Consider the following 27,571-nt stretch of genomic DNA (forward strand, 5'->3'; position numbering starts at 1 on the left):
TAGAGGAGAAATAGTTTTCCCCAATCAACTCTTTCTCCCTTAATATCTTGAACTTTGGTTTCTTAGCACCTCTTAACTTACCAAATTCCAAAAAATGTAACCCTGATTTGTGCAATTTCTCCTCATAACTGAATCCTTAGTTAACAGGGGATGGCAGTAGTGGCCGATTGTGCAAAATTCCATCAAGTTTCTCATTGCTTAAGCCTGCCATCAGTCAAAGGAAGATAATTTCTATAAGCTTCAGGTCTATGATCAGCAACACTGAAGCACTAACTTCTACTGCTCAAATATTCTAAGTTAAAATATAAATAATCAGTATCAGTTGATCAAAGCATCAAGGAATCAGAATTGCATAATGCATTAAACAGGAATAATTTCTGTATTGTAGCTTAATGTGACCAGACAAAAGGTACCATGTGCATTAAATAGTTCTATTGTTTTTGCACCATAAGGTAACAAAGCGAGCAGTTTGTATCAGAGGTACCATTGCCTGGAAGCTTTGAAGAGAGTTTGAAGATTGAGAAGAAAACAAATTCAGTGTCTTCTAATGGCTAAAGCCTCAAGTTATCCATTGATTAAAAGTGCTGAAAGTCAAAGGAAAACTAAACAAGTCATTTTTAGAAATAGTTTTTGACAGGTTAAGTGAGTGGGCAAATGCGAAATTGTCCATTTTGACGGGAAGAATAATAAAGCTTACTATCCAAATGGTGAGAGATTAAGGCAGAGTGGGATCTGGATGCCCTAGCGCATGAATCACAAAAGGTTTGCATACAGGTACAGCAAGTAATTAGGAAAGCTAATAGAATATAATTTACTGCAAGAATTGATTCCAAGTATAGGGAAGTTATGCTTCAGGTGTACAGGGCACTGGTAACACCATATCTGAAGTATTGGTCTCCTTATTTAAGGAAGGATGGAAATGCGTTGGAAGCAGTTCAAAAGGAGGCTTACTAGATTAATGTCAGGAACGGACAGGTTGTCTTACAAGGAAAGGGAGGATAGCTTAGGTTTGTATCCTCGAGTTTAGATGAGCAACAGGCAACTTGACAGAAACCTGTAGGGATCTGAGTGGTATTGACAGGGTGGATGTACAGGCAATGTTTCCTCTTGTTAGAGAATTATTTTTAAAACAGAGCTGAGAATTTTTTTTTGAGTCTCGAGTTTCTGGACTTTTCTTCAAAAGACAGTGAAAGCAGAGTCTTTGAATATTCTTAAATCAGGGCTAGATAGATTCTTGATTAACAAGGGGGCAGGCAGGAATGGGGAAATTGGAATTATCAGATTAGCCATGATCTTGAGGGATTGAATAGCCTATTCCTGTTCCTAATTTGTATGTCTGTAAGTGTGATAAGCACAAAGGCTCAAAACACTGTTGTTCACCCACTTATCTAATTGTAAGAAATAGTTAATACCTTAATTGCTTGCATTTGAAGTGGTTTTATTTAAAAGATCTAACATTAAATGAGGCAGCAGTGCTTAAGATCTCAAATTCTTGCTTCACACTGCTTATTCTGCATGAGGTGGCTAAGAAGGGTTTTTTGAAGTCATCACCCATGTATCATTTAATCAAGAAAATTAGTCAGAAGCACTGCTAAGATTTCTGAATTTTGTTGATGTGGAACAGTTCATCTGTGAAGCAAGTATTGTGTTACTGGTTTCTATATGCCACGTTCTACCTGCATGTAATTATTTTGCTTGCAAATAAATGTAAACTATCAGGTTTGGCTTGAATACATTCTATACCTAATGGGACACAAGTTTAAGTTCCTGGGATTGGTTTGGGGGATGGTGGGGAACACGCTGCTTACAGGAGTTGCATTTTTCTATGAAAGTAAACGGAAAGCATCAGGAGCAAGTTCATGTTTTAACAGATGATACAGACTGCCTGTGATGCAGCATATCAATAGTTTATCAAATATTAAAGCATCTCATTCGTTGATGTAAAGGCAACTAGATTATGACACAGTAGGATACAAGTCTTGGACGTGTCTATGGACAAATCATTTAACTAGGATCACAAGGATACCACGTAAAAATAATCTTACGAAATCTGGATTACTTCAGATGTTGCCGTGCATGGCAATATGTTAAACCAAAACTCAGATTTTCCTAGGACTAAAAAAATGTTAGAGCTCCAACAACATGTTAAAAAAAAACAGGATTACTCATCTGATAACCTGCTCAACAACTCAAAATCATTCCGATGATAAAGCCCGAATCAGAGAAGGTTCACTAGATTGATTCTGGGGACGAAAGGGTTTTGACATAACAAGAGATTAAACATTCTGGGCTGATACTTACTGGAGTTTAAAAGGATGAGGGGATCTCTTTGAGGTATATAAAATTTTAAAAGGTTTGATAAAGTAAACGTAGACTTAATGTTTCCTCTTATGGGGCAAACTCAAACAAGAAGTCAGAGCTATAGGTTGAGAAGTGGTAAATTTAAAACTGAGATAAGGAGAAACTACTTCTCAAAAAGATTGATGAATTTGTGGAACTCGCTGCCCCATAGTGCGGTGGAGTTTGAATCATTAAATGGTTTCAAGGAGGACATAGGTATATTTTGAATAAAAAAGGGGATATGGGGAATAGGTGAGGAGGTGGATTTGAGATCAGGGAACGATCAGCCATGATCTGATTGAAAGCCCAGCAGACTCAAAGGGCTCAATTTGCCTACTTCTGCTCCTAATTCCTATGAAATCTTGCTTTTGTTTTGGGGGTAAGCAGAGATATCAAAAAAATCAAATAGTTTCAATGCTCTTATTTCAATTTAAACTCATTTTTTGCCAAATTAAATACTGGTTAACTACACAGTCTCTTTCTAACCTTTCCACTCACCTTATCAGCAGCTGCAAGCAAGTCATCTGCCATTTTGTCAAGATTTGGTGCCTTCCCCGTATAAATAAAGCACATCATCTCCTTAAAGACTTCAGGCTCCACATCATTAATTTCCACTCGATTCTATAGAAAATTGAGGGGTGGGGGAGAACAAAGTGATTTTTAAATTAAATTGCAACTGAAAATTGCTATTGCCTATCTTTCTTTTATGACAAAGGAACAAAATAGAATTTGGTATTGAAATTCAACTCTTCATTTTCTAATTACACAGTTACAGCTTTTACATGACGAATACTGTGCAGAAATGCCCTGTGGCTCCATAATCTTTCCTAATTACACTTTATCACCCCAACACTAGAAAAATTCTGCTGGATAAAATCTGAAACTTTCTGTGCATCTTGGTTATTAGAAGCTGCAAAGGACACACAGGTAAAATGCTTCAACATTACATGATGATACAGTGTATTGGAGTATAACAGCTCGTAGCATACTTTTCCATGGTCAGGGAAGTCTATGTCCGCAACACAGGCTGTGCTGAAGTCAAAGACCCAGTTAAAACACAAGTGATTTTTCCAGAGTTCAAGCATGCCCAGTCATTGATTACATTAGAGCAACCTGGAGAGAATATCTCACTCAATATGAGAAATCATTAAACGAGTGGGATATCTGGCCTTTTCACACACATCTTATTTAAGGAAAATGGAGGCTTAGCAAGTGTCTTAAATAACACAGCCCAAGTACAGTGTCTATTATTTCTGCTTACAATTTAAATGCACGTACCTTTTTGCTTTCTTCCATTTCATGCTCAAACATAGCACTGAAGACTGGGGAGCGAGCTAAATGTAAAAAAAAATAATTTAACTATTCTAATTCAAACAGACTCCAATTAACTAGCAGTGACTGATTGCACTAAATGTAATGGTTTAAACATTTACAACGAAGGTAACAAGCACAAAACACAGTACTTATCTAAATTAGCTTATGCACATGCACTTTGGGCAAAGGAGACTCAGACTGCCAACTTGTATTTATTTGTTTCTACCATATTTGAACATCTAAATTTTGTCATAATCATCCACTTTTAAGCATCTTAGTACTTAAACCATAAGTACGATATGTACATCCTGGTACTTAAACCACATGTACGATTTCAAAAGCAAAAATATGGGTCACAATTTCAATAGCTTTAAGCATAAATTCAGGAACAATGAAAAATAAGGACTGCAGTAGAGATATTGCAGAATCGACCTGGTGGGTTTCGTCACTTAATGCCTGAATTTGGGTGCCACAATAGATTTGAAGCTTCAATCTAAATACATCTGATAGCACTCTGTCAGAACAGATTTGCATAATATTGCATAGCACAGATCCACCTGATCCACAATGCACACTTATTCAAATAGACAATGGGGAGGGAAAAGGGAAGACTCTTGGCAATTCTTGTGGCACTCCTCCAGTACCCGTCCTTGAACCCAAAGTTATAATTTGCGATTATAGATAAAATATTTGGAAATAATTTTTTTTCTGCCAATTCCTAGGGAGAGATCTGTAGATTTGTTACCAGATCCAACATCAAGCTTCTTGGTGTTGGTTCAAACAGATTGAAACCTAGAAGGCCTGCACATTTTAAATTCATTTTTCATCCTTTATAATGGAGTTTGGCTATCAAGTACCATTCTATTTAGGCCAATGTAAAAATTCTGTACAGCAGTCTCCCAAAAGCTAGCCAGCAATAGAAAATGGAGTGACACCTGTTAACAAAATGCAGGCTACCTTTCCAAAGCAGTTCTGTTTATATGGCTGGGGAGTACTTTTGAGGTCCTGTACCAACAAGAATGCTTCATTAGCTGTCAACCAGTGGCATCTGAGGAGGACTTTGTCCCTGCAGATATGTGGAAGTTCAACATGTGGGAGCACAGGAAACCATTCAAGTTGTGTTGTCTCAATGTCCCTAAAATAAATCCCATGACTCCTGGAGGTGGATATCAAACATATTTACACGGCAGCTCAAGTCAAGTTAAGCAGAAGTACTCTGCTGTTAGCTAGACCAAAACGAGTGAAGCAGTGCGTTGGCTCTGCTAACCGAGTTTCCATACGAAATGCACCCTCAGCTTGACCTTGGCTCCAGTGCTCTGGTGGTGTTGCTGGTAGGTCAATGTACGGTCAGGATCGAAGTCAGGATATTTTGATGCTGAATCACGGGAGACTGGTAGCCACAGAAGACTGAATTGATAGTCTTGGCAATCTCCACTTGGTTCTCATGTTAAAGTTAAATTTTCCAACTTGAAAACTGAAAACTTCACCGCAGCCACCCGACTCCTGGTTCAAGCTATAGCAGCCAACTGTTAAGTGGAGGAGTAAGGAAGCAGAGGAACAGGAGCAGCAAACAGCTCAACATTAAAGGCCTATTCTGGACAAAATGCAGGTTACCCACAAAATAACCCTCTGACAGGAAGACGGCCATAGACATCTGCAAGAAACTCAGTTCGCAGACTACTGTAGCTGTTGAGCCCACATTCCTGGTTACAAACACTTTGCAAGAATACGTGACACATGCCCAAGCCACTCGCATTGGGGAAATCCTCACCAAAAAATCTTAGGAACTAAAATCAGATGCCCCTACTCTATCTCCATCAAAGCAGACAAGCTGATTATCATAAATATCAAAAGTCTATGGCCCAAAATTGCCATCGTCTGCAGTAATCCAACAAATTACACCTGCAACTTCAACCTCCAGCATCGCACATTGGAACAGCTCAACAACAATGTGGGAGAACAACTATCTGACTGGGTACCCCTTGCATAACCTGAAACTTGCATATGATGCAAAGCAGCCTGGTACATTCCATTTCAAAGCAATAAATGGGTGTTATACATGGCAACTGCTCACATTCAGCTGTATAAATTAAAAGAGCCCATGAACCGACATTTCAGAGGAAGATTCTACAGAAATTATATAGATTAATACAAAGCTTTGGGATCCAAATGAGTAATTCAGATAGGAGGAAATGTATGGCAAGTGACCAAACCCATACTAAATGTCCACTTCACCATCTGCATTAATAGCAATAAAATACAGCACTGGTGTGTTAGGATAAAGCTGGCAAGTGCAGTTTTACTTGATATTCTCATCTACACCATTTACTGAATGTAATCACTTTCTGAAGTAACCTGGCCTCCAAAACTACTTCAGTTCAGGTTTTTATCATAATGCTTACACATTTTAGCTACATTTTCATCTCCGCCTCTTTTATATATAAAATTTGCTTGTTTGGTTGAGAAGGAAATTAGAATACTGCTGCTAATTTGGAGGCAATTATCAATAATTCCACTATTAAAACATTGTGACCAGAATGCCAAACAAAAGGAGGAAATGCAAATCAATTCTATCAAAAACAGTGGATGTGACTCATGAAACTGATCTGGAAAATTATGAACATGGTTTCACTTAAAAGCATCGCGGGTTTCATTTTCTTTAACTAACACAATGTGTTATTCTAAATATTACTGCACAGAATTCTTGCGATAAACAGTATTCTTGGTAAAAAAATACTGAATGTGTCACCTATCTCGTTCATTGAACCCACACAACCTATTTGTAATTTTCACGATTTTCATTGTTAAGAGATAAATTCTTGGTTCCATCTCACTCTCATTCTGTACCCCAAAAGCCCACTATAACCAACTAAAATATTAATGCCTCTTTATTTTTCAAATGCCAATCTTCCAAGAAAGAGTTCTTCATTTTGACCTCAGATTTTCAGAATCCCTGGTGTGCTTTTGATTTCTTTTAAAAACGGTGGAAAATCAGAAAAAAAAACACACCAGGTTAAAACAAATGCATACTTTGATACATGGTATTAAAACAAATTTATCAACGCTTAAGTATGATTAGCAACATGCCTAGTAAGAAGCTGTACGAGTGCAAGAATGGTCCAAACCTGCGAGAATTGCTTTGTGCGCTTGAAATTCTTGGCCAGCTACACAAAGGCAACAATCTGTAAACCTAGAATTCTCCCATAATCCTCCAAGTTCATCTGCTAACCGACATTCAGGAACTTTCACCATATTCATGGTGTTCTGGCCTGATATATTCACTGAGTCCTGGACCACACTAACCTACAGTACAAAAGAAAACATGAACATCATTGTGTTACACCAAGACAAAGTTATTGACAGGAAATCTTTTCTTTCCCAATTGGCATTATTGAAAATAAACGCACCACCACCAGTATTAAAACAATGCTGGCTGGAAAATGTTTTTTTTGTGCATTAACTTTGTACAAAACTATTGTAGACAGGGTGTGTAAACATAATGCAGGTTAAAAGGGCAGGGGAAAACTCATTATAATGCATTTCCCACTTTGATAATCTATTGATTTGTCAAAATGCCACTTTTCTTATAAATTCAAATGTCAATACAAGAACATGCCCTAAAGCTTGACTGACATGGGCTGCAAAATTTATTCAACATTGAAAGCAACTGAAACAGCAATGTGTGCATTAAGAGAACAGTACAATTTGTCAAAGTCATTTCCAATCAAAATCACTGTAAACGTTTTTACTGTCTTCCAAAAAAATTCCTTCTTTTACAACTGCCAGCAGCTTAATTTCCAGCTAGTTGGCTAATTCACCTACTAGTTCAAACAGCCTGTTAAAGTAAACATGCTGAAAATGGCAATTAAAAAGTGAACACAATATGTATTAACTTATTACCTTTGAACAGAGAGCAATAGATAAATGTTATGCTAGCATTATTTATCATAATGTGCATACTTAACAGCCAAATCATATGAACAACAGAACACAGATTAAAATAATGACTTCCATGTTTGGACATACATTAAACAATCCATCTTTATCCATGAAAATATATCACAGACCATAAGCACCTAGGAACAATCAGGTTCCCCCTCATAGAAGGTTCATTACACTACGTGGAGTAATCACAAAGCTTGGTGGAATGCAGACAGGGTAGGATAATGGTCTGGCACACAATGTTAATGAGAAACTGAATACAATGCCTTCCACAGAACGATGCTAGAGAACACAAACCCGCACCTAAAAATCAGTGTAGTATTGGACAGAGTCACGTATAGATACAAGCATGGAGACAGCTCCTAGTTTGTATGCATCACTATACATTTGTATATAGTTCTAGTGGTTAATAAAGACTTAGTTAACCTACTTCAGACCATGAAGCTGTCATTAGAACCTACTGGGCGTACCCAACACCACAACAGACAATACAGGAGTACATATTTTAACCTAGTTGGTCAATATCGATTACGGTTAGTTAGGAAAATGACTAACAATAAACTTACTGAAGTCAAATGAATTGTGCAGTTGGTGCAAAAACTTAGCCAAGAGGTGGAATTTTAGACACGTACGACCACATGTGGAACATTGAAGTTTCATTCACTTCAATAAGTGAATTGACTTACTGGACTTCAGCTCTTTATACTTCGAACTGTGTAAAATACAGCCCGAGATATCTTCTTCCAGTCTACAATGTGATCCCTAGATTAAATAGTTGCAAGAGATCTGTATGGAGGGGCTAATTTTGTTTTATAACAGATCTTCAAAATATGAAAAATTTAAATTTACAAGATATTTCTACAAGGCTGTCTTCAAAAACTAATATTACATTACAGTGGGAGGTGCTATTTTAACAAACTTAAAAGTTGATTAAAGATGGGGAAAGAGACAGAAATAAGTCAGATGAGATTGCGATCTAAACAAATTTGTGTCAGGCACCAAGACCACACTTGGCTATGACACTGCCCTCCTCCCCCTCCACGATTAAACATCCAATCAGCCCTCCAAGTGTCCCAAGGTAACAAACCCAACTCCTAATATTTTTCAAAAATTTAGTGAAAAGCTGTAAATTATTTGTCATCAAAAACCTACACAATCTCATAGATAAAGCAATGATGAAACATAGAATTTCAAACAAAGTCAAAGCGTGAAAGGAAAGAGTAACTCTTAACAATTACTTCCAAAGAATGTTGAAAAAACAATTTACCATCACCCCATGACTTAGGTACAAAATTTGCAGGAACAGCCTTAAATAACTATGTCCGCCTCATTACTTCCCAAACCTTTGCACTATTACAGTGATGGACTTGCAGCCAATACATAAGAACATAAGAAATAGGAGCAGGAGTAGGCCATCTAGCCCTTCGAGCCTGCTCCGCCATTCAATAAGATCATGGCTGATCTGAAGTGGATCAGTTCCACTTTCCCGCTTTCACCCCATAACCCTTAATTCCCTTGTCTGTCAATTAAGGAGTCTGTCAATCTGATAAAATAATTATTTTTGGAGTCCTCACTGGACTCCTTCAAGCTCCCACATATCCGACATAATTGTTTTGATGCATGATCCAGGTGTTTGGAAAAAAAAACAATTTTATCCAACTTTCAGAACATAATAAGGCCATTAAGGCTTGGAGGACATTGCCCTAGTGATAACATTTCATGTCATTTCATCATCTTCATTTTGCATAATCATAGGACTGAAAAGATAAACTTCAATTTCTTTGCCTGGAAGTGGCAGAAAAGGGACCCAAGGAATCATCAAGGACATTGAAACATTCCATTAAAATTGACACCAAGATGATAGTCATGGTATGTAATATTGGACCAGAACAAACAATGATTGCAGGAAGCAGCTTCCAATGCAAGAGGTCAAATTACTTTTGAACGATCAAGAAAGAATAAGGTTGGCAAACCATTGACTTAATTCAGTCTCGAAAGAATAAAAAGTATGTCAAAACAATATAAAAGCTGGAGCGAAATTCGAGTCCCTACACCATTAAGTTGAAGTTGTAGAACACCATTGGCTAAAGCACATCATGAATTGCTTTACATAAAGATAATAATGTTCAAACGAAAATTTGGTGCAAGAAATTCGTCTTGCCCTTTTAAGGAAAGTACCAAGTTTCATACTTCTGCTAGTGATCTTGTTCATCAACCTTGACCAACTGTATTTGTAATATAAAGAACTGCTCCAAAATACTTCCAGAAAGTGCATATAGAAAAATATTGCTAATTTTGAAATTATTCCCTGAAAATGTTTCAGACAAATCAAAAAGCATCATGGAAAATTACCTTTAAAGATGCATGCCTGTACAGGAACCTGGACAGTATGATATGCAGCCCACAAATTCACACAGTTAAAATGCGTGCCACACAAAAAAGGTACCATGCACTAAAATGAAAAAGCCAAAGGAGTCCTTAAAACTGGCCTTCAATCAGGTAAGTACCATAGTTAAAACACTGATAAATAGTACCAACCCAACTCGGATGTTAGTACTTCTGCTTTCAAAAAGGTTGTGGGTTCAAGACCCATTCTACTTCAGCACAGAAATCAAGGGTAAAACTTCAATGAAGGAATGAGGAGGATTGCACCATTGGAGGTGTCATCTTTTGGGTGAGACTTTAGCCCTCTCAGATGGATCTAAAGATTCCATGGCATGATGTCAAGGAGCAGTAATGGAGTTATCCCAGTGTACTGGTTAATATTTATTTTTCATTCAATATCACAAAAAGGTCATTTGGTCATCATCACATAGCTGTCTGCGGCAGCTTGCTGTGTGCAAGTTGGCTGTCTTATTTCCTACATTTCAAAACAACTTACTTCACAGTAAAGTGCCTGGGATGTTCTGAGCATTTGAAAGGTACTATAAATTGCAAGTTTTCCTTCTGCTAAAATTCTTCTGAGATTTAGTTTTCTGGTACATGTTTATTTTATATCTACATATGTAATAACTTTTGAACACAAATAGAGAAGAATTTAAACAGCTGGTTGCTTCAATCATTGCCGAGGGGACTACTAGATGTCCACTTGATCTCTGAAATTATTAGATATATAGAATAAAGACACCTTGAGGGATCTCTTCACAGTTCATTGGAATGAAGCCAGAAGACTGTTACAGCACCTGTGTCTATTCATGGAGGCAGGCCAACAGCACATGGTTGTGATAGTGTAAATGATGATCAATTTCAACAATAAGTCACTAAAAAATACCAAAAGCATATTGAGAATTGAGATCACAACTATGCCTGAGTATCTATGTTTTGATATCTTTTTTGCATCACATTCAGATTAAAGACCAAAAAGTGAAAAGACAGCATACCTCTAAGTTCTTAGAGTCACCCCATGACAACTGCAATTACAGCTGGTCCAACAGCTAATACACAAATGGATCGATTAACTCATTACTTGCTTTGAAATATAAAGATATTGAACTGGGTTTCTGCTTTCACAACTATAGCACCTTTGATGCAACAAACGTCTAAAATACTTCACAGGAGTATTATGAAACAAAGTATGACACCAAGCCACCGAAAGGCACGTAGGTCAGGTGGCCAAAGGTTGGGCAGAGAACTGGGTTTTAAAGTGTGTTTTAAACGAAGAAAGCAAGGTAGAGGGGAACAATGTAGGTATTCCAGAGCTTGGGGGTCCAGACAACTCAAGGCACAACGATGGAGCAGTGATGATTGGGAATGCACAAGAGGCCACAATTAAGAAGTGCAGATATCTCAGGCAGTTCTGGGACTGCAGGAGAATACAGAGGTGGGGAAGAGGAAGGCATTCAAAACCACAAAATAGAATTTTAAAATAAAGGCACTGATCAGGAGTTGATGTAGGTCAGCGAGCTCAGAGACAATAGGGAAATGAGACAGAGTTAGGGCACAAACAGCAGAAATTTGACTACCTCACGTTTATAGAGCAGTCAGGAGTGCATTGAAATAGTCAAGCTTGGCGATAACAAAGATATGGATGAGGGTTTCAACAGATGAGCTGAGATGTGGATGAAGTTGAGCAACGTTAGAGGTGGAAATAGGCAGTCATGGAGATGGCACAATTGAGGTTGAAAGCACATCACAAGTTCAAATGTAACACTAAGATTGCAAACCCATTGGCTTCATCCCAGAATGTTTCCAAGGAGAGGGATGGAGTGGTGGTTTCTGTGCTTCCAGTTTAGATGTCCAAAAAGTAGTCTGATAATTTAGCAACAAGAGAAATGAGATAGAGTTGGCTATCATCAGTATACACGTGAAAACTAGTGGCATACCTTTAGATGATGTTGATGAAGGGCAGTGTATAGATGAGAAATAAGAGGACCAATGATTGATCCTGGGGGGACACCAGGCATACTGATGGAAGAACAGGAAGAAAGGCCACTGTAATTTGGTTTAGATAGACAGTAATGTAAAACCATGTGAAAGTTGTCCCACACAACTGAACAGTAAGTGTTGGAGGAGGATGGTGTGGTCAACCATGCAAACACTGCAGATGGGTAGAGAAGAATGAAGAGATTGAAAAGTTTACTTTTGTCACAGTTAGGTAGGATGTAATGTGATTGAAAGAAGCAGTTTCTGTACTGCAACAGGGCAGAAACTTGATTGGAAGAATTCAAATATGGAGTCCCAGGAAAGATAGGAACCGATTTGGGAGGTGGTAGCATCTTTAAAGGCTTTGGGAGGAAAGGCTGATTGGTGACGGGTGGTATTTTGCAATGACAGTGAGGTCAAGTGCTTCTTTTTTAGGGAGGGGGTGATGATTTAAAGGAGAGACGGACAATACTTGGAGAGAATATTTTACAATAGCGGCTAAACATGCAGCAGGAGGGAACGCTGGATGAGTAGCAGTTTAGTGGGAATAAGGTTGAAGGAACAGGATATGGGTCTCATGGACAAGATGAAGCCAGAGGTGGGAGTGAAGCTAGAGAAAGATACAATTTCAGGGCTAGGGCAAGGAGGAGTGTTGAAGAAAGTTTGTTCAGGTGGCCTGGTGGAAAAGATGTGGCAGAAGCAACTTACTGGATTGTCTCAATCTTGATGACAAAGCCTCCCATATTATCCATGCACTTATTTTTGGAGATGAGAGCGCAAGAGATGGGGAGAGTGGCTTCAGACAACAGGTTGGCTTCGCAAAAAAAGATGCCAGGTTGGACCACTATCTTTTCTTCCAAGATGAGCCCTTGCAGCAGATGAGAGTGGGATTCAGTACTGTTCCAAGTGTTTCAGCCTGATCTTGTAGCGGATGGCTAAACAAGTTGTGCACCATATTCAAGTCTGTATCCCTGAGGGCTGTGTCACAGGAATGGTGAAGGTACTGTGCACTTCAGCAACGATTTAAAACAAAGGCCATCTCAATTGTTTAATCTGACTTTCAGAATTTACTGAATATGGACATTTGTGGTTTAAAAGGCAAATTGGATAGCTCCATATGCAACGTCACAAAAGAGGAAAATCCATGGAATTTAAAACAGAAGTCTATCAAGTCATAAACTTCTGCAAGAATAGAATTAAAAATTACCCACAACAGTATTACTAAAAAATTAGATATCTGCCTCACCCATTAAACCTGTCAATCACTATTGAGTCACAATATTGCCACAAAGGCAAATATTAAGTGAATACTCTTTTTGGCTAAAACAAGAATAAGCCTTGAATAATGGAGATAGTTTAACTAGCTCCCACTGAGATCAGAAAGAGTTTCAGTCTGAAAGTTATATTAAATATATGGTAATGTTCCTTCCACCAGAAATCAAATAAAACAATGTCACTGTGACTACGTCTGACAGTCTGATGACTTTACATATCAGAACAACCTCGAGGGAATACTAGAATAACAGGCTATTCAATATTTTTAATACTTAAAGCACAAATACTGCAGAAATGGGCCACGAACAACAATAACGTTCGGCCACATGTGGACAGCTTAAACAGGTCTAGCTAGAGCTACTGGACAAGCTTGCATGGATGCAATGAAATCTGAACTACCCCACCAGATGGTTATGGGAGAAGGAACATCCCCAAGCTTGATGTTATCTAAATTTGGGAATAGATAAGCACTGAACTATGATGAACTTAAGGGCGGATGTGCTCAATCAGTTGTAAAATTTAATGCCGGTTCAAAGACAAGTGTTAATTGCAACAGCTATGCTTATACCTGTTTAGCTAGCAGAAAAAGCACTACTAGTGCAAGCAGCACAAAAAGAAAACCTCAATTTAATTCTTCAAATCAATAAGCGAATAGTTGGGTTATCTAGCATGTAATTGGGGTTGGCAGTTTTGATTTATAATGTACACCAGGCACTTAATTTCCTTCTCAATTTGTGCCATAACTGCAAATGTTTCTTCAATACACAATTCTGTGCAAATCATGAGATTATTCTGCAGCAATAAAGTTGCAATACTTTATGAAATGCTGATTATATAGTTTGCACATATTTAAAGTATAGTGAGTTTAATTTTCTAAAACAATTTAAGCAGAAGTATAATATTCTAACTTAATTTTAGACACAGGTGACATCTGTAAGCTGCATGATATATAATTTATAGCACATAAACTTCATGGTTAATTGAAACTAATGCTGTTCAATATTCCATCACATGTATTATCATTTAAATTTATCCAAGACAAGTGTGCATATTTCAATACAAATCAGAATATTAGGGAATGTTGACAATTTTCCAATAAATGTAATTTAAGATTCTGAATACAACAAATACACCGTAGCACACTCTTTCTTCTTAAATTTCAGGAAATAAATGTACACTCCACATAGGATCTCTTGACAGTTCAACAATTTGTATTTATACAGTGCCATTTTACTGTAGCAGAGCATCCCAAGGTGTTTCAGAGGAGGAGCAATTAGGATAAATGACCAAATGCTTGATCAGAGTTAGCTTTATGGAGCATCACTGAGGTGGTAAGATAACAAGAGGTGAAGGGGCTTAGGGAGGGAATTCCAGAGTGTGTGGACAGCTGAAGGCCTGGCGAGTGATTAAAATCAGGAATGTTCAAAACAGCCAAAATTGGAGGAGCACAGAGATCTCAGACAGTTGTGCAGCTGCAGGAGATGAAATACAAGAACAGGCAAGACCACAGATAGGTTTGAAAAGGATGAGAATATTGCCAAATGAGCTTGAAAACAGGAGTGTGTCCATTTTTTGAGCTAGCTCCCAGATGCAATCATATGGCACTTAGCAAAAAAAAAACTGATTTTCACCATTTGGGGGAGTGGGCAGGGCATATTCATCCTGGGATTCCAACTGCTGAAGCTCCGGGGTGCCATTACGCAGGCGCCCGGATCTCCCAGTGCATTGTGTACAGTGTATATACAACGCACTGGGACATCTGTCACTTGCCCCCCAGCTGATCATCACCCCCAATTCTCTCTTTTGCCATGGCTAATTTTTTTACCTCCAGCTCGCCATGCCGATCAACCGACGTGATGAACCAGTAAGATGACCCCCATGGAGTTTTATATGGCTTCACATTTACCCTGAGTTTACACAACAGTCTACAAAAGGCATGGCCTTCAATATAGCAGTGTCTCACAATAATAGGAATCATAAATTTATTAGAACAAGAAAGCAAAGAAGTACAACTATTAATCATTCTCTATAGGGAGTGGCCAGACAGTAGTTAAGTTCCCCATATTGATAAATTACCATATTTACCATGATTGCATAATTTGCAGAATTTGCTCTGAACTTTGCAAAGTACATCAACTTGGGGCCAATTTCAGTGATCACACATAGCAGTACATTGTTACCAGCCCATTACATCATAGAATTAATTCTACTTGCTGCTTCTATTATGCAGTAAACATCTTAGATAGTCTAAGTCATAATCACAATTGTTAAGAACTTACTTCACAGAACAATGTAAGTTTGTCATCAGGAAGGAGCCCATTGGCTTCATCTAGTAGGAAATCTCTTCTAATAAATTTCTTGAAACCCCAGTCTTTTCCTTGTACAAACCGATAAGCTCGCTGGCTCTCTGCAAAACAAAAATGAGATCCATTCTACTTAGCTCAAGTTGCAATACTACAAAGTAGATCAATCCTAGAAACAGGTTTCCAACCTTCTCCTATTTACATCTATCAGCTTTGATGTTAGCAGAACAGTTTGAGCCATCTGAATAATACCCTGTACCTGAGTATGGTCACACAATATTATAGAGAGATTCTACATGATGGAAAAATGTAATGACTCAATGGTTTCAGTTTGTGACAGTATTGAGGCTAATACAGTTTATATGGCTTTTAGCAACAAGTATTTTTAAATTTGAATTTTGGGTGCATCAATTAATCCACCTCCACTTTGTACCTCATTCACAGAAATAAAAATTTGACTAAGCAGCTATCATAAATATATTCAAAATTGAGCAGGACAGCATTTTAACAGTAGTCATAACTGTTTTTTTTAAATGTCCAGTTTATTAAAATTCTACCAGGTGAATTTGAATCTCTTAGTAACTTATGGACTGTAACCTCACTTTCCAGTTTAGGGTTTAAACAAGAGTCTGTATCCGATTTGACCAATATATGCAAATTAAATAGGAAAGTAATCTTGTAAATTGAATAATGACATCTTTACGGTAATCAAAATTACCATTTTACAGATCAGCTTCGAGTCTGCTGGAAAGGCTTCTGCTAATGATTAATTGTGATAAACTTATGACAAATTATTGATGTTAGTTTGTGTTTTGCTTCTTTTGATAAATTATTGATATTTGTTTTGCCAAGAATCAGAGACACACCACGAGTTAACAAAGGTCTTTCATTTCTGGAACCTAGTTTCAATTCCAGCCCAAAGTGATAGGATGAAAGTCTACTGGCTATAAAAGACCCTACATGAAATGAATTGAAGCAGTCTTAATTCGGTCCCAAGTGAGCATGAACTTAGTGTGAAACTGTTATTACTTTGGCATTAGGTAATACCATAGATACATCATCATGGCTGATTTAGAAAAATGGAGGAGGTCCTCTTGAAACAGATTCACTTTGCTAAACAAATGTAATAAAGTTCATTTTACTTCTAAAAAGAGCAACGCCAATGCTGTGAGCACTTGATACCACCAACAGGTGCCACAAATCAAATTCCATTCCGTTATAAAATCTCTCACCTTATTAATAGCAAAATTTAACTAATTTGCCCATAGATAATGCAAAATACAGGGAAAAAGGGAAAAATAATAGTTCTTTCTGAAATAATTATTGACCAACATGAACTCCACAAGACAGCATGTGTTTTTTTAAAACAATATCCAAGCCATGAGATTTCAATTGAGCACTTAAAGCTTTTGATATTAAACCAACAAAATTAATACAAATCTTGTACAGTGAAATAGAGGCTACTTCATTCAGGATGAATATCTCAGTGACTTAAGTTGCCGTTACAGCATGTTAAACAAAACTAGCTGCTGAATGCATTAACAATGCACAAAAGCATATAACTAAATCATGGTACTGCATGGAGATGTGAAATCTCTGGTGATGAGCAACTTCCATACAATGCTGAATTTCTCTTAAAACATGATTGTCTAACAGCTCAATCGATTCTCTCAAATAAAAGTGACGAAATAAAAAAAAAATGAACATTTACAGCAGGTCTTTCAGCTTCCAAGAGAAAAGACAATACTTTGCATTAAGAATTTTTTAGTCATCCACCTAAAATGCTGGTTTTCTTTTCCAGATACTACATCAACTAGTATATTTCCTAGCATTTTATATTAAAAGGTTAGAGTTGTTTGACTCAGATTGTCAAATACTTGAACTGTTCAATTGTGCAAGTTTTGTCAGGCGCTGATGGCTTAAAGATAAAGCATTCTATGAAAACATAGTTATGCAGAGTGCAACTTGTCCACTCTTATCTCACTGTCTGACAGCCAACCATGAAATTTACACAGAAGTCCACAGTTTAGCCTTTTTAATCTCCCTACAGGAGATAGGCAGGCAAAATAATCAAATTGAAAAGCTCTCTCCTTGTTCTCAAACAATTAAGGGCAATTATTTTTAGTTATGTTTTTAAGCTACTGAGATGCAAGCTTTCTCCTCCAGTTTTGAAATAAACAATACTCAGGATTTCCATCCCTTCAGTGTTAATGGGTAGATCTGAAAATAACGTTACTGTAGTTCAAATGGAATGAGTTACATGCAGTAAAGAATAAAAACACTACATTTCTTTTTTGCTTGGCTTCTATCTCTTATACAAATTGAGTATGCCTTTCCCTGATCTTCTTCCCAAATCTTTACGTACAGAACCAAAAAGTTGGAGTAACCATCTTCAGTTTCCATCATTCTGTAGCATTTGGTTCTGCCTTAGTGCAGTGAGGCTTGACATTGGCCAGGCTATTTGCTATACTGTGGACAATGCAGAACTAGGATGAGATTACAAGGAGTTTTCAAGCATGCAGCTACATTCCCAACAAGGCAACTGAAGTTGGAAGTTCAGTCAAACAGTAATGGCTCATACTGACAATTATTAAAAAAAGCCTATATAAACAGTGCTGCCAGCAGAAGAAACATCATGCAGCCAGTGAATGTCTAACAACTGAATCCAGGCAGGATTTCTCATTAAATTAAACTTCAGCTCGAGCCATATTTCTTGGCTTAGTAATTTTTAAAGCTACTAGAGGAAAGACTAATGGACTGTTGTTGCTTTATTGTAGTTGAGAGCACTGTGTATTTGCTATAACCTTTAGATCTTAAGTGAGAAAGCCTTTCAACTTGCACACAAATGCATAACTTCATAGAAACTAGAAGCAGGAGTAGGCCATTTGGCCTTCGAGCCTCATCTGGCATTCATCTTGATCATGGCTGATCATTGAATTCAATATCCTGATCTCCCCTTCCTCCCATATCCCTTGATCCCTTTAGCCCCAACAGCAATATCTAATTTCTTCTCGAAATTTGGCCTCAAATACATACTATAGTAGTGAATGCCACAGATTCACCACCCTCTGGGTGAAGAAATTTCTCTTCACCTTTCTGAAAGGTTTACCCCTTATCCTCAGACTATGACCCCTAGCTCTGGACTCCCTCCACAACTGAAAACATTCTAAATCCATCTTGTCTAACGTCGTTAGAATTTTAAGTTTTGATGAGATCCCCTCTCACTCTTCTAAACCGATCTAGACTCTCCTCATATGATAGGCCTGCCATCCCAGGAATCAGCTTGTAAACCTTCGCTGTACTCCCTCTACAGCAAGGGCATCCTTCCTCACATAAGGACATCAAAACTGCACATAATACACCAGATGTGGCCTCACCAACACCCTATACAATTGCAGCAAACCATCTCTTTACTCAAATCCTCTCACTTTGAAGGTCAACATACCATTTGCCGCCTTTACTGCCTGCTGTACCTGCGCACTTACTTTCAAGCGAAGTATGCGCGAGGGGCCAAAGGTCTCGTTGAGTACCGACCTCTCTCAATTTACACCCATTCAAGTAAATCTGTCTTTCTATTATTGCTGCCAAGGTGGATAACCTCATTTACCCACATTATACTGCATCTGCCATGCAGATGTTCACACATACAGCCATCCAAATCACACTGAAGCATTTTTGCATCCTCCTCACAGCTTACCCTCCCACCCAACTATATATCATCTGTAAATCTGGAGATAATACATTCAGTTCCCTCTTCCAAATCAATATATAATGCGAATGGTTGGAGTCCTAGCACAGATCCATGTGGAACCCCACTAGTTACAGACTGCTAGCCAATCAGAAAAAGACCAGTTTATACCAACTGTTTCCTATCTGCTAACCAGCTTTCTATCCATCTCAAGACATTACCTGCAATCCCACGTGCTTAACATTAAATAGTAATCTGTTATGTGAGACCTTATCAAAAGCCTTCTGAAAGTTTAAATCCACATCCACTGGTTCTCCTCAGTCAACTCTATTCCTTACATCCTCAAAATTCCAATAGATTTGTCAAGCATGATTTCCCTTTTGTAAATCCATGCTGACTACCACTGCCTTACAAATGCCAAGTTATGAAATCCTTGATAATAGACTAACAACTTGCCAGTACCAACATTAGGCTCACTAGTCTATAGTTCCTTGTTTTCTCTCTACCTCCCTTTTTGAATAGTAGGCTTACATTAGCTACCTTCCAATCTGCAGGAACTATTCTAGAGTCCAAAGAATTATGGAAAATAATCACCAATTGATTTAATCTTTCCAGGGCCACTTCCTTACTGTAGGATGAAGCTTATCTGAACCTGGAGAGTTATCCACCTTCAATCTCAATTTCCCCAAAACCATTTCTCTACTAATGCTGATTTCCTCCAGCTCCTCACTAAAACATGTTTTTTCTCAGCACTTCGGGCACATTATTCATGTCTTCCTTTGCAAAGACTGAAGTACAAATTTAGTTCCTCAGCCATTTCTTTATTCCCCATTATGAATTCTTTCCTTTCTGACTGTAAGGGCACTACATTTGTTTTTGTCAACCTTTTTATCTTTACATAGCTATAAAGCTTTTACAATCAACAAATCTTCAATAAACCTAGTTTCAAAAAGAAAGCAAATCAGATGATAAGTCAATTCTTATTTTTGGTGGTGGTGGGGGGTGAGGAATGGAAACGGAAGGGAAGCATATTCTTCTGTTGACAGTAGATGCACATACTGATATGAAAACAATCCTTATTCAAGGAATCAAGTCTGAGCAGGGTAAGTGAATTCCAAATTTAATATATAAATGGCACTTTCTAAAAAGCAGTCCACATCAAATTGTAAAATTGAGAAGGGTCATTAAAACACAGTTTTTGGCAAACCTGCTTTTGCAAAGACTTCAGCCTCAAGTATAAGATAATTTCAAATTTCCATCAAATCAAGGGGAAAAGAAATCGAGAAAGGGGAAACATTGGTCATAAATAGTTGTTCCTTTACACCAGTTTGCACAACTGAATAGAACTGCATTTAAATGCTGAGCCTGTATCTGAAGCATACTGTCACTTCACTTACCCATTGCCTTAGTTTCTTCACCTTTTGCGTTCAGAATGGAGAATTTAAATTTTGCTCTGACTTCACTTTTTGGACAGCTGACTAGCAGCAGGTAGAGTGATAGGTAATCTTTACTTTCCTCATCTAAACCCTTAGGGTTCACTCGGAGGCACCTTAAATATACATAAAAAATGAAATATGTTAAAAAGAAAATGAATGAATCACATACAGGCTAAAAAAAATAAAGAGAGCATTTAGATGCAGGATTGGTCTGTCCCGTCCCAAGTTTTTCCTTTCACCATAGCTTTATCATAACTGCATCTAGTTCACTGTATGAGGTCCAACTCAATTTTTTTTTAAAAAGGATGGTCTATCTCTCACACACTCAATAATGCTACTGCTCAACAATTACCACGCTGTATTTCATGTCATGTATTACCCACCATCTTTTAACTACACTTCCTAATCTATTTGGATGCACTAACTGTCCAAAGCACTGGTACAAAAATAAGACAACAAGTGTTTAAAGTCACTCTTCAATTTATTCATGTTTCCAGTTCCTTCCTCCTCTTAACTTATAATTTATTCCATTTTACAATGAATTTGTCATACTTACCATTTTCCCTATAATTATCATGCAATACTTGGGGGATGTGGGAATATTTAATCAATTTAGGTAAGGCAAGTTGCTTTTTAACTATGAACTGAAAAGCATAGCAACTCTCTTTCCTCATGAGCATTTTTATCCAATTTACCCCTGTGCACTTTAATGCTTATTATTTTTCTGCCTATTACCCTCAGTTCATCACCTCCCCACTCTGCACTAATTCGCCATCAATTACAAATAGATTATACTGCTTTTAGGCATTCATACAGTATTATTAAAGTTATTAGCATGTAAAAAGTTTAATGGGTGAAGTCAAAGAGAAAAAAAAACCTTGTTTGCCAAATGCAAACTTGAAATTAAAAAGATTGCAAAGTACTTTAATGCCATGAAAACAGAACAGCTCACAACCCTGTTACGTGTATGTGCCTTCACTTATCCTGATACTAGTTGGCAAGAAGGACAAGCAATGCTAAAATTTGTATTAAACAAAGCAGTGGATACAACTTAAAATGATATAAAAGCAGCTTTGGAAAACAGCTACAACTCTCAGATATTTACAGTTAAGAGAAGCTTTAGGACTTGATCTTTTATAGCTTTATCGAAGAGTGTTAAAATGTTGACATGTTGAATAGAACAGTTGGGAATACTTGAATGGTGAGTCTTAGTACATTTGCATCAAATTACAATTCCACTTAAATTGGCTTTTGAAGATAATTAGATGATGGATGATTTGTTACAACATAGTTTCTCCAGTTTCTTCCAATTAGTTAAAGGTTCACTTGGAAAACTCTTGCAGCATCATAACCTTTGACTGTTTGAAATTAAATGCTGCATTAATAAATGTTTTAACAATAGTGAAGGTGAAAGATCATGTCCGCAAGCAGTACAATGGCCAATGATAATCTTGATCAATGCATCACGATGAGGTCAAAAAATGCTAATACTTTTCTCATCAAGATTGTGAAGATTTTCAACTGGACAAATGCACCAATGTACCTGCCCTCCAGCCGATCAATTTCTCCCTTTATTTAAATGATAATTACTACTAACCCATCAATTCTGCTATTTGAACCTTACCATACTAAGTTGCATTTGTGCATACCATATGGTAGAATGGAGTGTGATTGTTTTGAACATGACATCAAGTCTCACCCAAAGATACAATAAACGTGCTACGTCAATTCTTGTAAGTTATCGTTTGGAGGGCCGAGAGTTCTTCTTACTCCAAAAGAAACAGTAGGGGATTTTCACAATAACTTCACTATAGTGTTAATGTAAGCCTACTTACGACATCAATAAATAAACAAACTTAAATAGTGGAAATGCACTGCATGTATTTTAATTTCTGGAAAGAGAAAGGATGTGCTGTTTCAGATTTCAGTTCTGACAAAAGGGCTGGCACTCAAAACATTAATCAATTTTCTAACTTGATGTATTGCATTTTTGGAAGGCAAACAGAAAAAAGGAATACAAAATAAGCAGGAGGATGGTGAGAGGGTAGAGGAAATGACAGACCTTGGAGTACACGTCCAGAGGTCCCAGAAGGTGGTAGGATAGGTAGACAAGGTGGCAAAAAAGGCACATGGAATCATTTCCCTTATTGGACGAGATACAGAATTACATCCCGGATTTTGTATTCTATATAACTATATAAAACACTACTGTGCCACAACTGAAGTTCTGCATACAATTCTGGTCACCACATAGGAAGGAAATAATTGCTCCAGACAGAGCACAGGAGAAATTTGCAAGAATGTTGCCAGGCCTGTAATCTGCAGCTGAGGAATGACTGGGTAGGCTAGGTTTGTTTCTTAGAACAGAAGAGGCTGAGGGATAATATAATTGAGGTGTACAAAACGAGGGAGCTAGACAGACAAGATTTATTTCAATTAGCAGGGGGCACAGATTTAAGATTACTGGTAGAAGGATTAGAAGGGAATTAGGAAAAACATTTTCACTTAGGTCATTGGTATCTGAAACTCACTTCTCAGATTGGTGATTGAGGCAGAAACCCTCAACTCGTTTACAAGGTATCCTGATATGCACCTCAAGCATGAAAACCTGCAAGGCTATAGACCAGGTGCTGAAAGATGGAAACAGAATGGGTTGTCGATTTTTGCAGCAGACATGGGCTGTAAGGCCTCTTTCTGTGTTTTAACTTTTCTATGGTTCTCTTTCCAAATGTTAAAAGGTGTCCTATGCATTTATTTTATAATCCACTTATTTTGTTCTCAATCGAGGGAAAGGGAAAGAGGAAGGGAAAAGAGATGATGCAGAATCATTTTTATTGTGGGGAGACTGCACTGAAGGCAAAAATCTGCTTCCTTTCATCATTACAAATCAGTACCATCATTGCTGACCAATGACATAACCAGACTGCATTCTGACATTGATGTAGCTACTGTTTTTCTTAGTGTTTTATAATTGATTATAGTACTGCTCTGACAGTCTTCTAACGCTGGTATTTTGTGGGTACCTCAACATAATCACAAATTTATTGAAGTAGTGTATTTTTAATTTCATGAATTTTGTGTTCATTCAACTTTCAGCAGTTTCCAGCAAGATCCGGGATCTACAGATCCCACTTATTGCAATAATAGAGTTCTCTTTACTATGACTTCCAAGCTCAAAAGTTTTAAAATATTATTGCAAAATAGAATAAGGTGAAAATAACCTGGAAGGATGAAAGCTACAAGTTAGAGTAAGATGCATTTCATCACTTTTAGAAGGGGCCAGCCAAGGGAATTAATTTAATTACTCTTTAAAGAAGAAACTTTTTTTTCCATCACCTTTACTATTGATAATTGTCGACTCACCACATTTCAAGGAAACTGAATTAACAATTGATATACTGCACTACTGTGTATGGTATTTAGGTGCATTACACTCTTAGCTTCTTGAGCTCATTATCCTAAGGCTCAAGTACAAAACATTTTCTGAAATCAATCTTTTTCAAGTATTGACAGAACAACAAAGATTAAAATAATGATACAATGTTTGATTTGTAAAGTGATCTTAACGATGTCACTCACTCTTCAGGTATTTCAATGTCAGAATGTTGTTTTTTTAACCTCTTAAGATGAGTAAATTAAACAGATATTCATTATAATTTTAACTTTAAAAACAAAGTATTGATGATATAATTGATTGTAGAAATGTAAAGAAAAAAATGTAACCAACATAGCTGATGCTCATTCTGTGTTCACACCTTGTTAGTACATTATATTAAGCCATCAACATAGTTTGTTAAATAGAATCAAGCCAGTCAGGAAAGAGCTGAATTCTCCGTAACCGTTTTGTTTCATTCCTGATTTTAACCCAGGACAAATCTGTTCTAGGCAAATTATATTCTGCTAGTACAGTATAAGATGGTTGTAAAAAAAAACACATTTTTAAAAAATTGTATAGCTAAAATAACTAGTTGACAATCTTACTCCTGCATAAACACAGCAGACATCTCCTTTTGATTCGGCAAACTGAAAATAAATGTTTCATAATTGCACATCTAGTGATTAAGACTAATGTGGATGAATATTTTATAGTGTGATACAGAACATACCCTCCAAATTTTGCCTCTTTAGTTTGAGATAGAACATTCCAAATGGAAGCACTTTCAACACAAGGATTGCTCTCTCATAATACCCAAAATAAAAATGAGTGAAAAAATAAAATTCTTTATGGTCGAGCATGCTCTCTCTATAGGAGGGCCAGCTTCCGTACTTCTCAAATGGCTCAGTCCATGCAATCAGGTCTTGGATCTGGAGGACCCAATATTAATGCTGAGCCAGGAAAACTGTCAGCTGATATTTTCTGAAGGAAAATCCATAAGTATGACTTTACCCCAGGTCCTGCCAAGATTATTTGCAAGAGCCATCTTAGATTTCCTCAACATGTTTCCTCCCCAACACAGCCAGTCAGATTAACACTGTGAAAAGCAGATACTATTAAGTCTAACATCACAGTTGTTTGAATGGTAGGCTCAGTGGACTGGGAGGCATCTCCCGTCCTACAGACAGAGCAATGAAGTAACTTACCTCATGGAAATCTGCTGTCATTACCTGTTCTGGCCTACGTATGACTCCAGAGCCACCTCAGTTGGTTGACTCTCAACTGTGCTCTGAAATGGCTGCTTTCAAGGGCAAATAGGGATGCGCAATAAATGCTGGCCAGCCAGCAACGATGTAGAGATGCCAGCGTTGGATTGGGGTAAACACAGTAAGAAGTCTCACAACACCAGGTTAAAATCCAACCAGTTTATTTGATAGTAATCCCACAAGCTCTCAGAAACAGTGTTCCTTCTTCAGGTGCGTGGAAGGTTCTGATCAGAGAAGGGCATGTAAAGTCACACACAGTTTACAGAATACTGATTAGAATGCGAGTCTTCAGCATGTTAGCTGTGAAGACATGCATTCTAGTCAGTATTCTGTAAACTGTGTGTGACTTTATATGCCCTTCTCTGATCAGAACCTTCCACACACCTGACAATGGAACAGCGTTTCCGAAAGCTTGTGGGATTACTATCAAATAAACTGGTATGACTTTAACCTGTTGTTGTGAGACTTCTTACTGTGTTTAGACGACAATACCCATGTCTTATGAATGAAAAATAAAAAAAATCCGGCCCTTCACACCTGTTCATTGACCAGGATTCCAGAGTGGGATTTCCTTTTTTAAAATTTTAGCTCCTCCCTCCAACTTCCCCTAACCTCATCTGCCCTGGGAGATTAAAATTAGTTTCAAAGCATCTGTTAAATTAGAGGCACTAAACCGCATGGATTGTGACCTTCGACAATTGGTCTACGTGCTGCTTATTTAGAAAATGGAAAATCAGCCCAGTTTTTCCCCACTTAATTTCTATCTAGCAATTCCTGGTGAACCTGGTTATGTGGATATGGAGTAAGAACTGGTTTTGGATCATTTGTTATGCCTGCACAATAAGATAGTTTATCAAAATTCACCATCCAGATTCACATCCAGTTGGGATACTATCGAGTTGGAGGGTATACTAGATAGCAATCCAGCATTCATAGAACTCTGTCAAAGTGTTGTTACCTTCAGATTTTTTTAAAAATTCATTCATGGGACATGGGGATTGTTGGCTGGCCAACATTTATTGCCTATCCCTAGTAGCCTGAGGGCAGTTGAGAGTCAACCATATTGCTGTGGGTCTGGAGTCACATGTAGGCCAGGCCAGGTAAAGACAGCAGATTACCTTCCCTAAAAAACATTCGTGAACCAGATGGGTTTTTCCCAACAATCGACAATGGTTTTGTGGTCATCAGCAGATTCTTAATTCCACATTTTTTTTAATTGATTTTGAATTCCACCACCTGCCATGGTGGGATTTGAACCGAGGTCCTCAAAACATTAGCTGAGTTTCTAGATGAATAGTCTAGCGATATTAACACTAGGCCATCGCCTCCCCTAAGAGAAAAAATTATTGAAAAATACATTTTTCTTTTAAAAAGCATCATCAAGCTACTGAGACTAGTTTTGCCACACTCGCATCCTTGTGCTCAAAGGGGTATAATTTTACCTATGGCCTTATCAGGGATGTCCACAAAGCAGTTTCTAGCTGTGCACAATGTACCAAATTTTAAGTCTCTATTCTTGCAGGGATAGGAAAGTTGGAATATGCATCAGAAGGTAACTTATTTTATGCACTGCACTTTGTGCTTGGGATAAGGGGAGAGTTTAATATAATTTGAAAGCATGGTGTCTTCCTGTCAGTTTACAGAAATGCTCCCATTTTGACTTACTTGTAAAGTATAATAAACATGATTATAGCATTTCTCTGAAAATAGACAGTTGGCAAAGTTCAATAATCAAGCATATTCCTAAGGACCGACAGGTTATTTTTGTGTTAGCTACATGTTAAACTAAGGTGAATGACCACACAAAATTATTTTAGAAAGTGACAACTTCAGTCAGTGTGTGAAAAACTTGTGGTGAATGAATCTGAATGGGAAGAACAAGGAAGGAGAGAGGAAGGAAGGAAAGAACTTTCAGTGCAGACTCAAAATTATCAAGTTTTTCTTCCATGAATGCAACCTTGCTTTTTGGAGGGTAAGACATTGCCCTTTCTGATGTCTTATTACATCACATCCAAATACATAATAGCCAAACTAATCTTCCAGAAACTGATACAACATAAATGAATGTAAACTTTACACCCTACCTTTATTTACAGATAAATCAAATATTTACAGATTTCACTGAAAATACGGACATATATTTCCTGTCTCACACGAAGAGATTCAACTTAAAACTGCAGTTTCAATCTATTGCAAGTTGATACATTATAGCAGTGTACTTTGTTGACACACAGCAAACCATATTCTGTGTCTCAATGTTTAATAGTACT

General features: G+C 37.5%; 1 protein-coding gene across 6 annotated transcripts in view; it reads right to left on the reverse strand.

Moving 5' to 3' along the window:
• LOC145359145 (speckle-type POZ protein) overlaps positions 1 to 27,571 on the reverse strand; it is a 117,853-nt gene that overhangs the window by 15,038 nt on the left and 75,244 nt on the right. For all 6 annotated transcript variants that reach the window (XM_080213556.1, XM_080213562.1, XM_080213557.1 and 3 more), the window contains 5 exons: positions 20,622 to 20,773; positions 15,513 to 15,640; positions 6,780 to 6,957; positions 3,619 to 3,674; positions 2,839 to 2,961 (listed from right to left, as the gene is read on the reverse strand). In XM_080213556.1, coding sequence (XP_080069682.1) covers positions 2,839 to 2,961; positions 3,619 to 3,674; positions 6,780 to 6,957; positions 15,513 to 15,640; positions 20,622 to 20,773 — 637 coding nt within the window. The remainder of the gene's footprint in view (positions 1 to 2,838; positions 2,962 to 3,618; positions 3,675 to 6,779; positions 6,958 to 15,512; positions 15,641 to 20,621; positions 20,774 to 27,571) is intronic.

The sequence above is a fragment of the Carcharhinus amblyrhynchos genome, chromosome 27 (assembly GCF_965287045.1).
Source record: "Carcharhinus amblyrhynchos chromosome 27, sCarAmb.v2.hapA, whole genome shotgun sequence".
Classification (NCBI taxonomy): domain Eukaryota; kingdom Metazoa; phylum Chordata; class Chondrichthyes; order Carcharhiniformes; family Carcharhinidae; genus Carcharhinus; species Carcharhinus amblyrhynchos.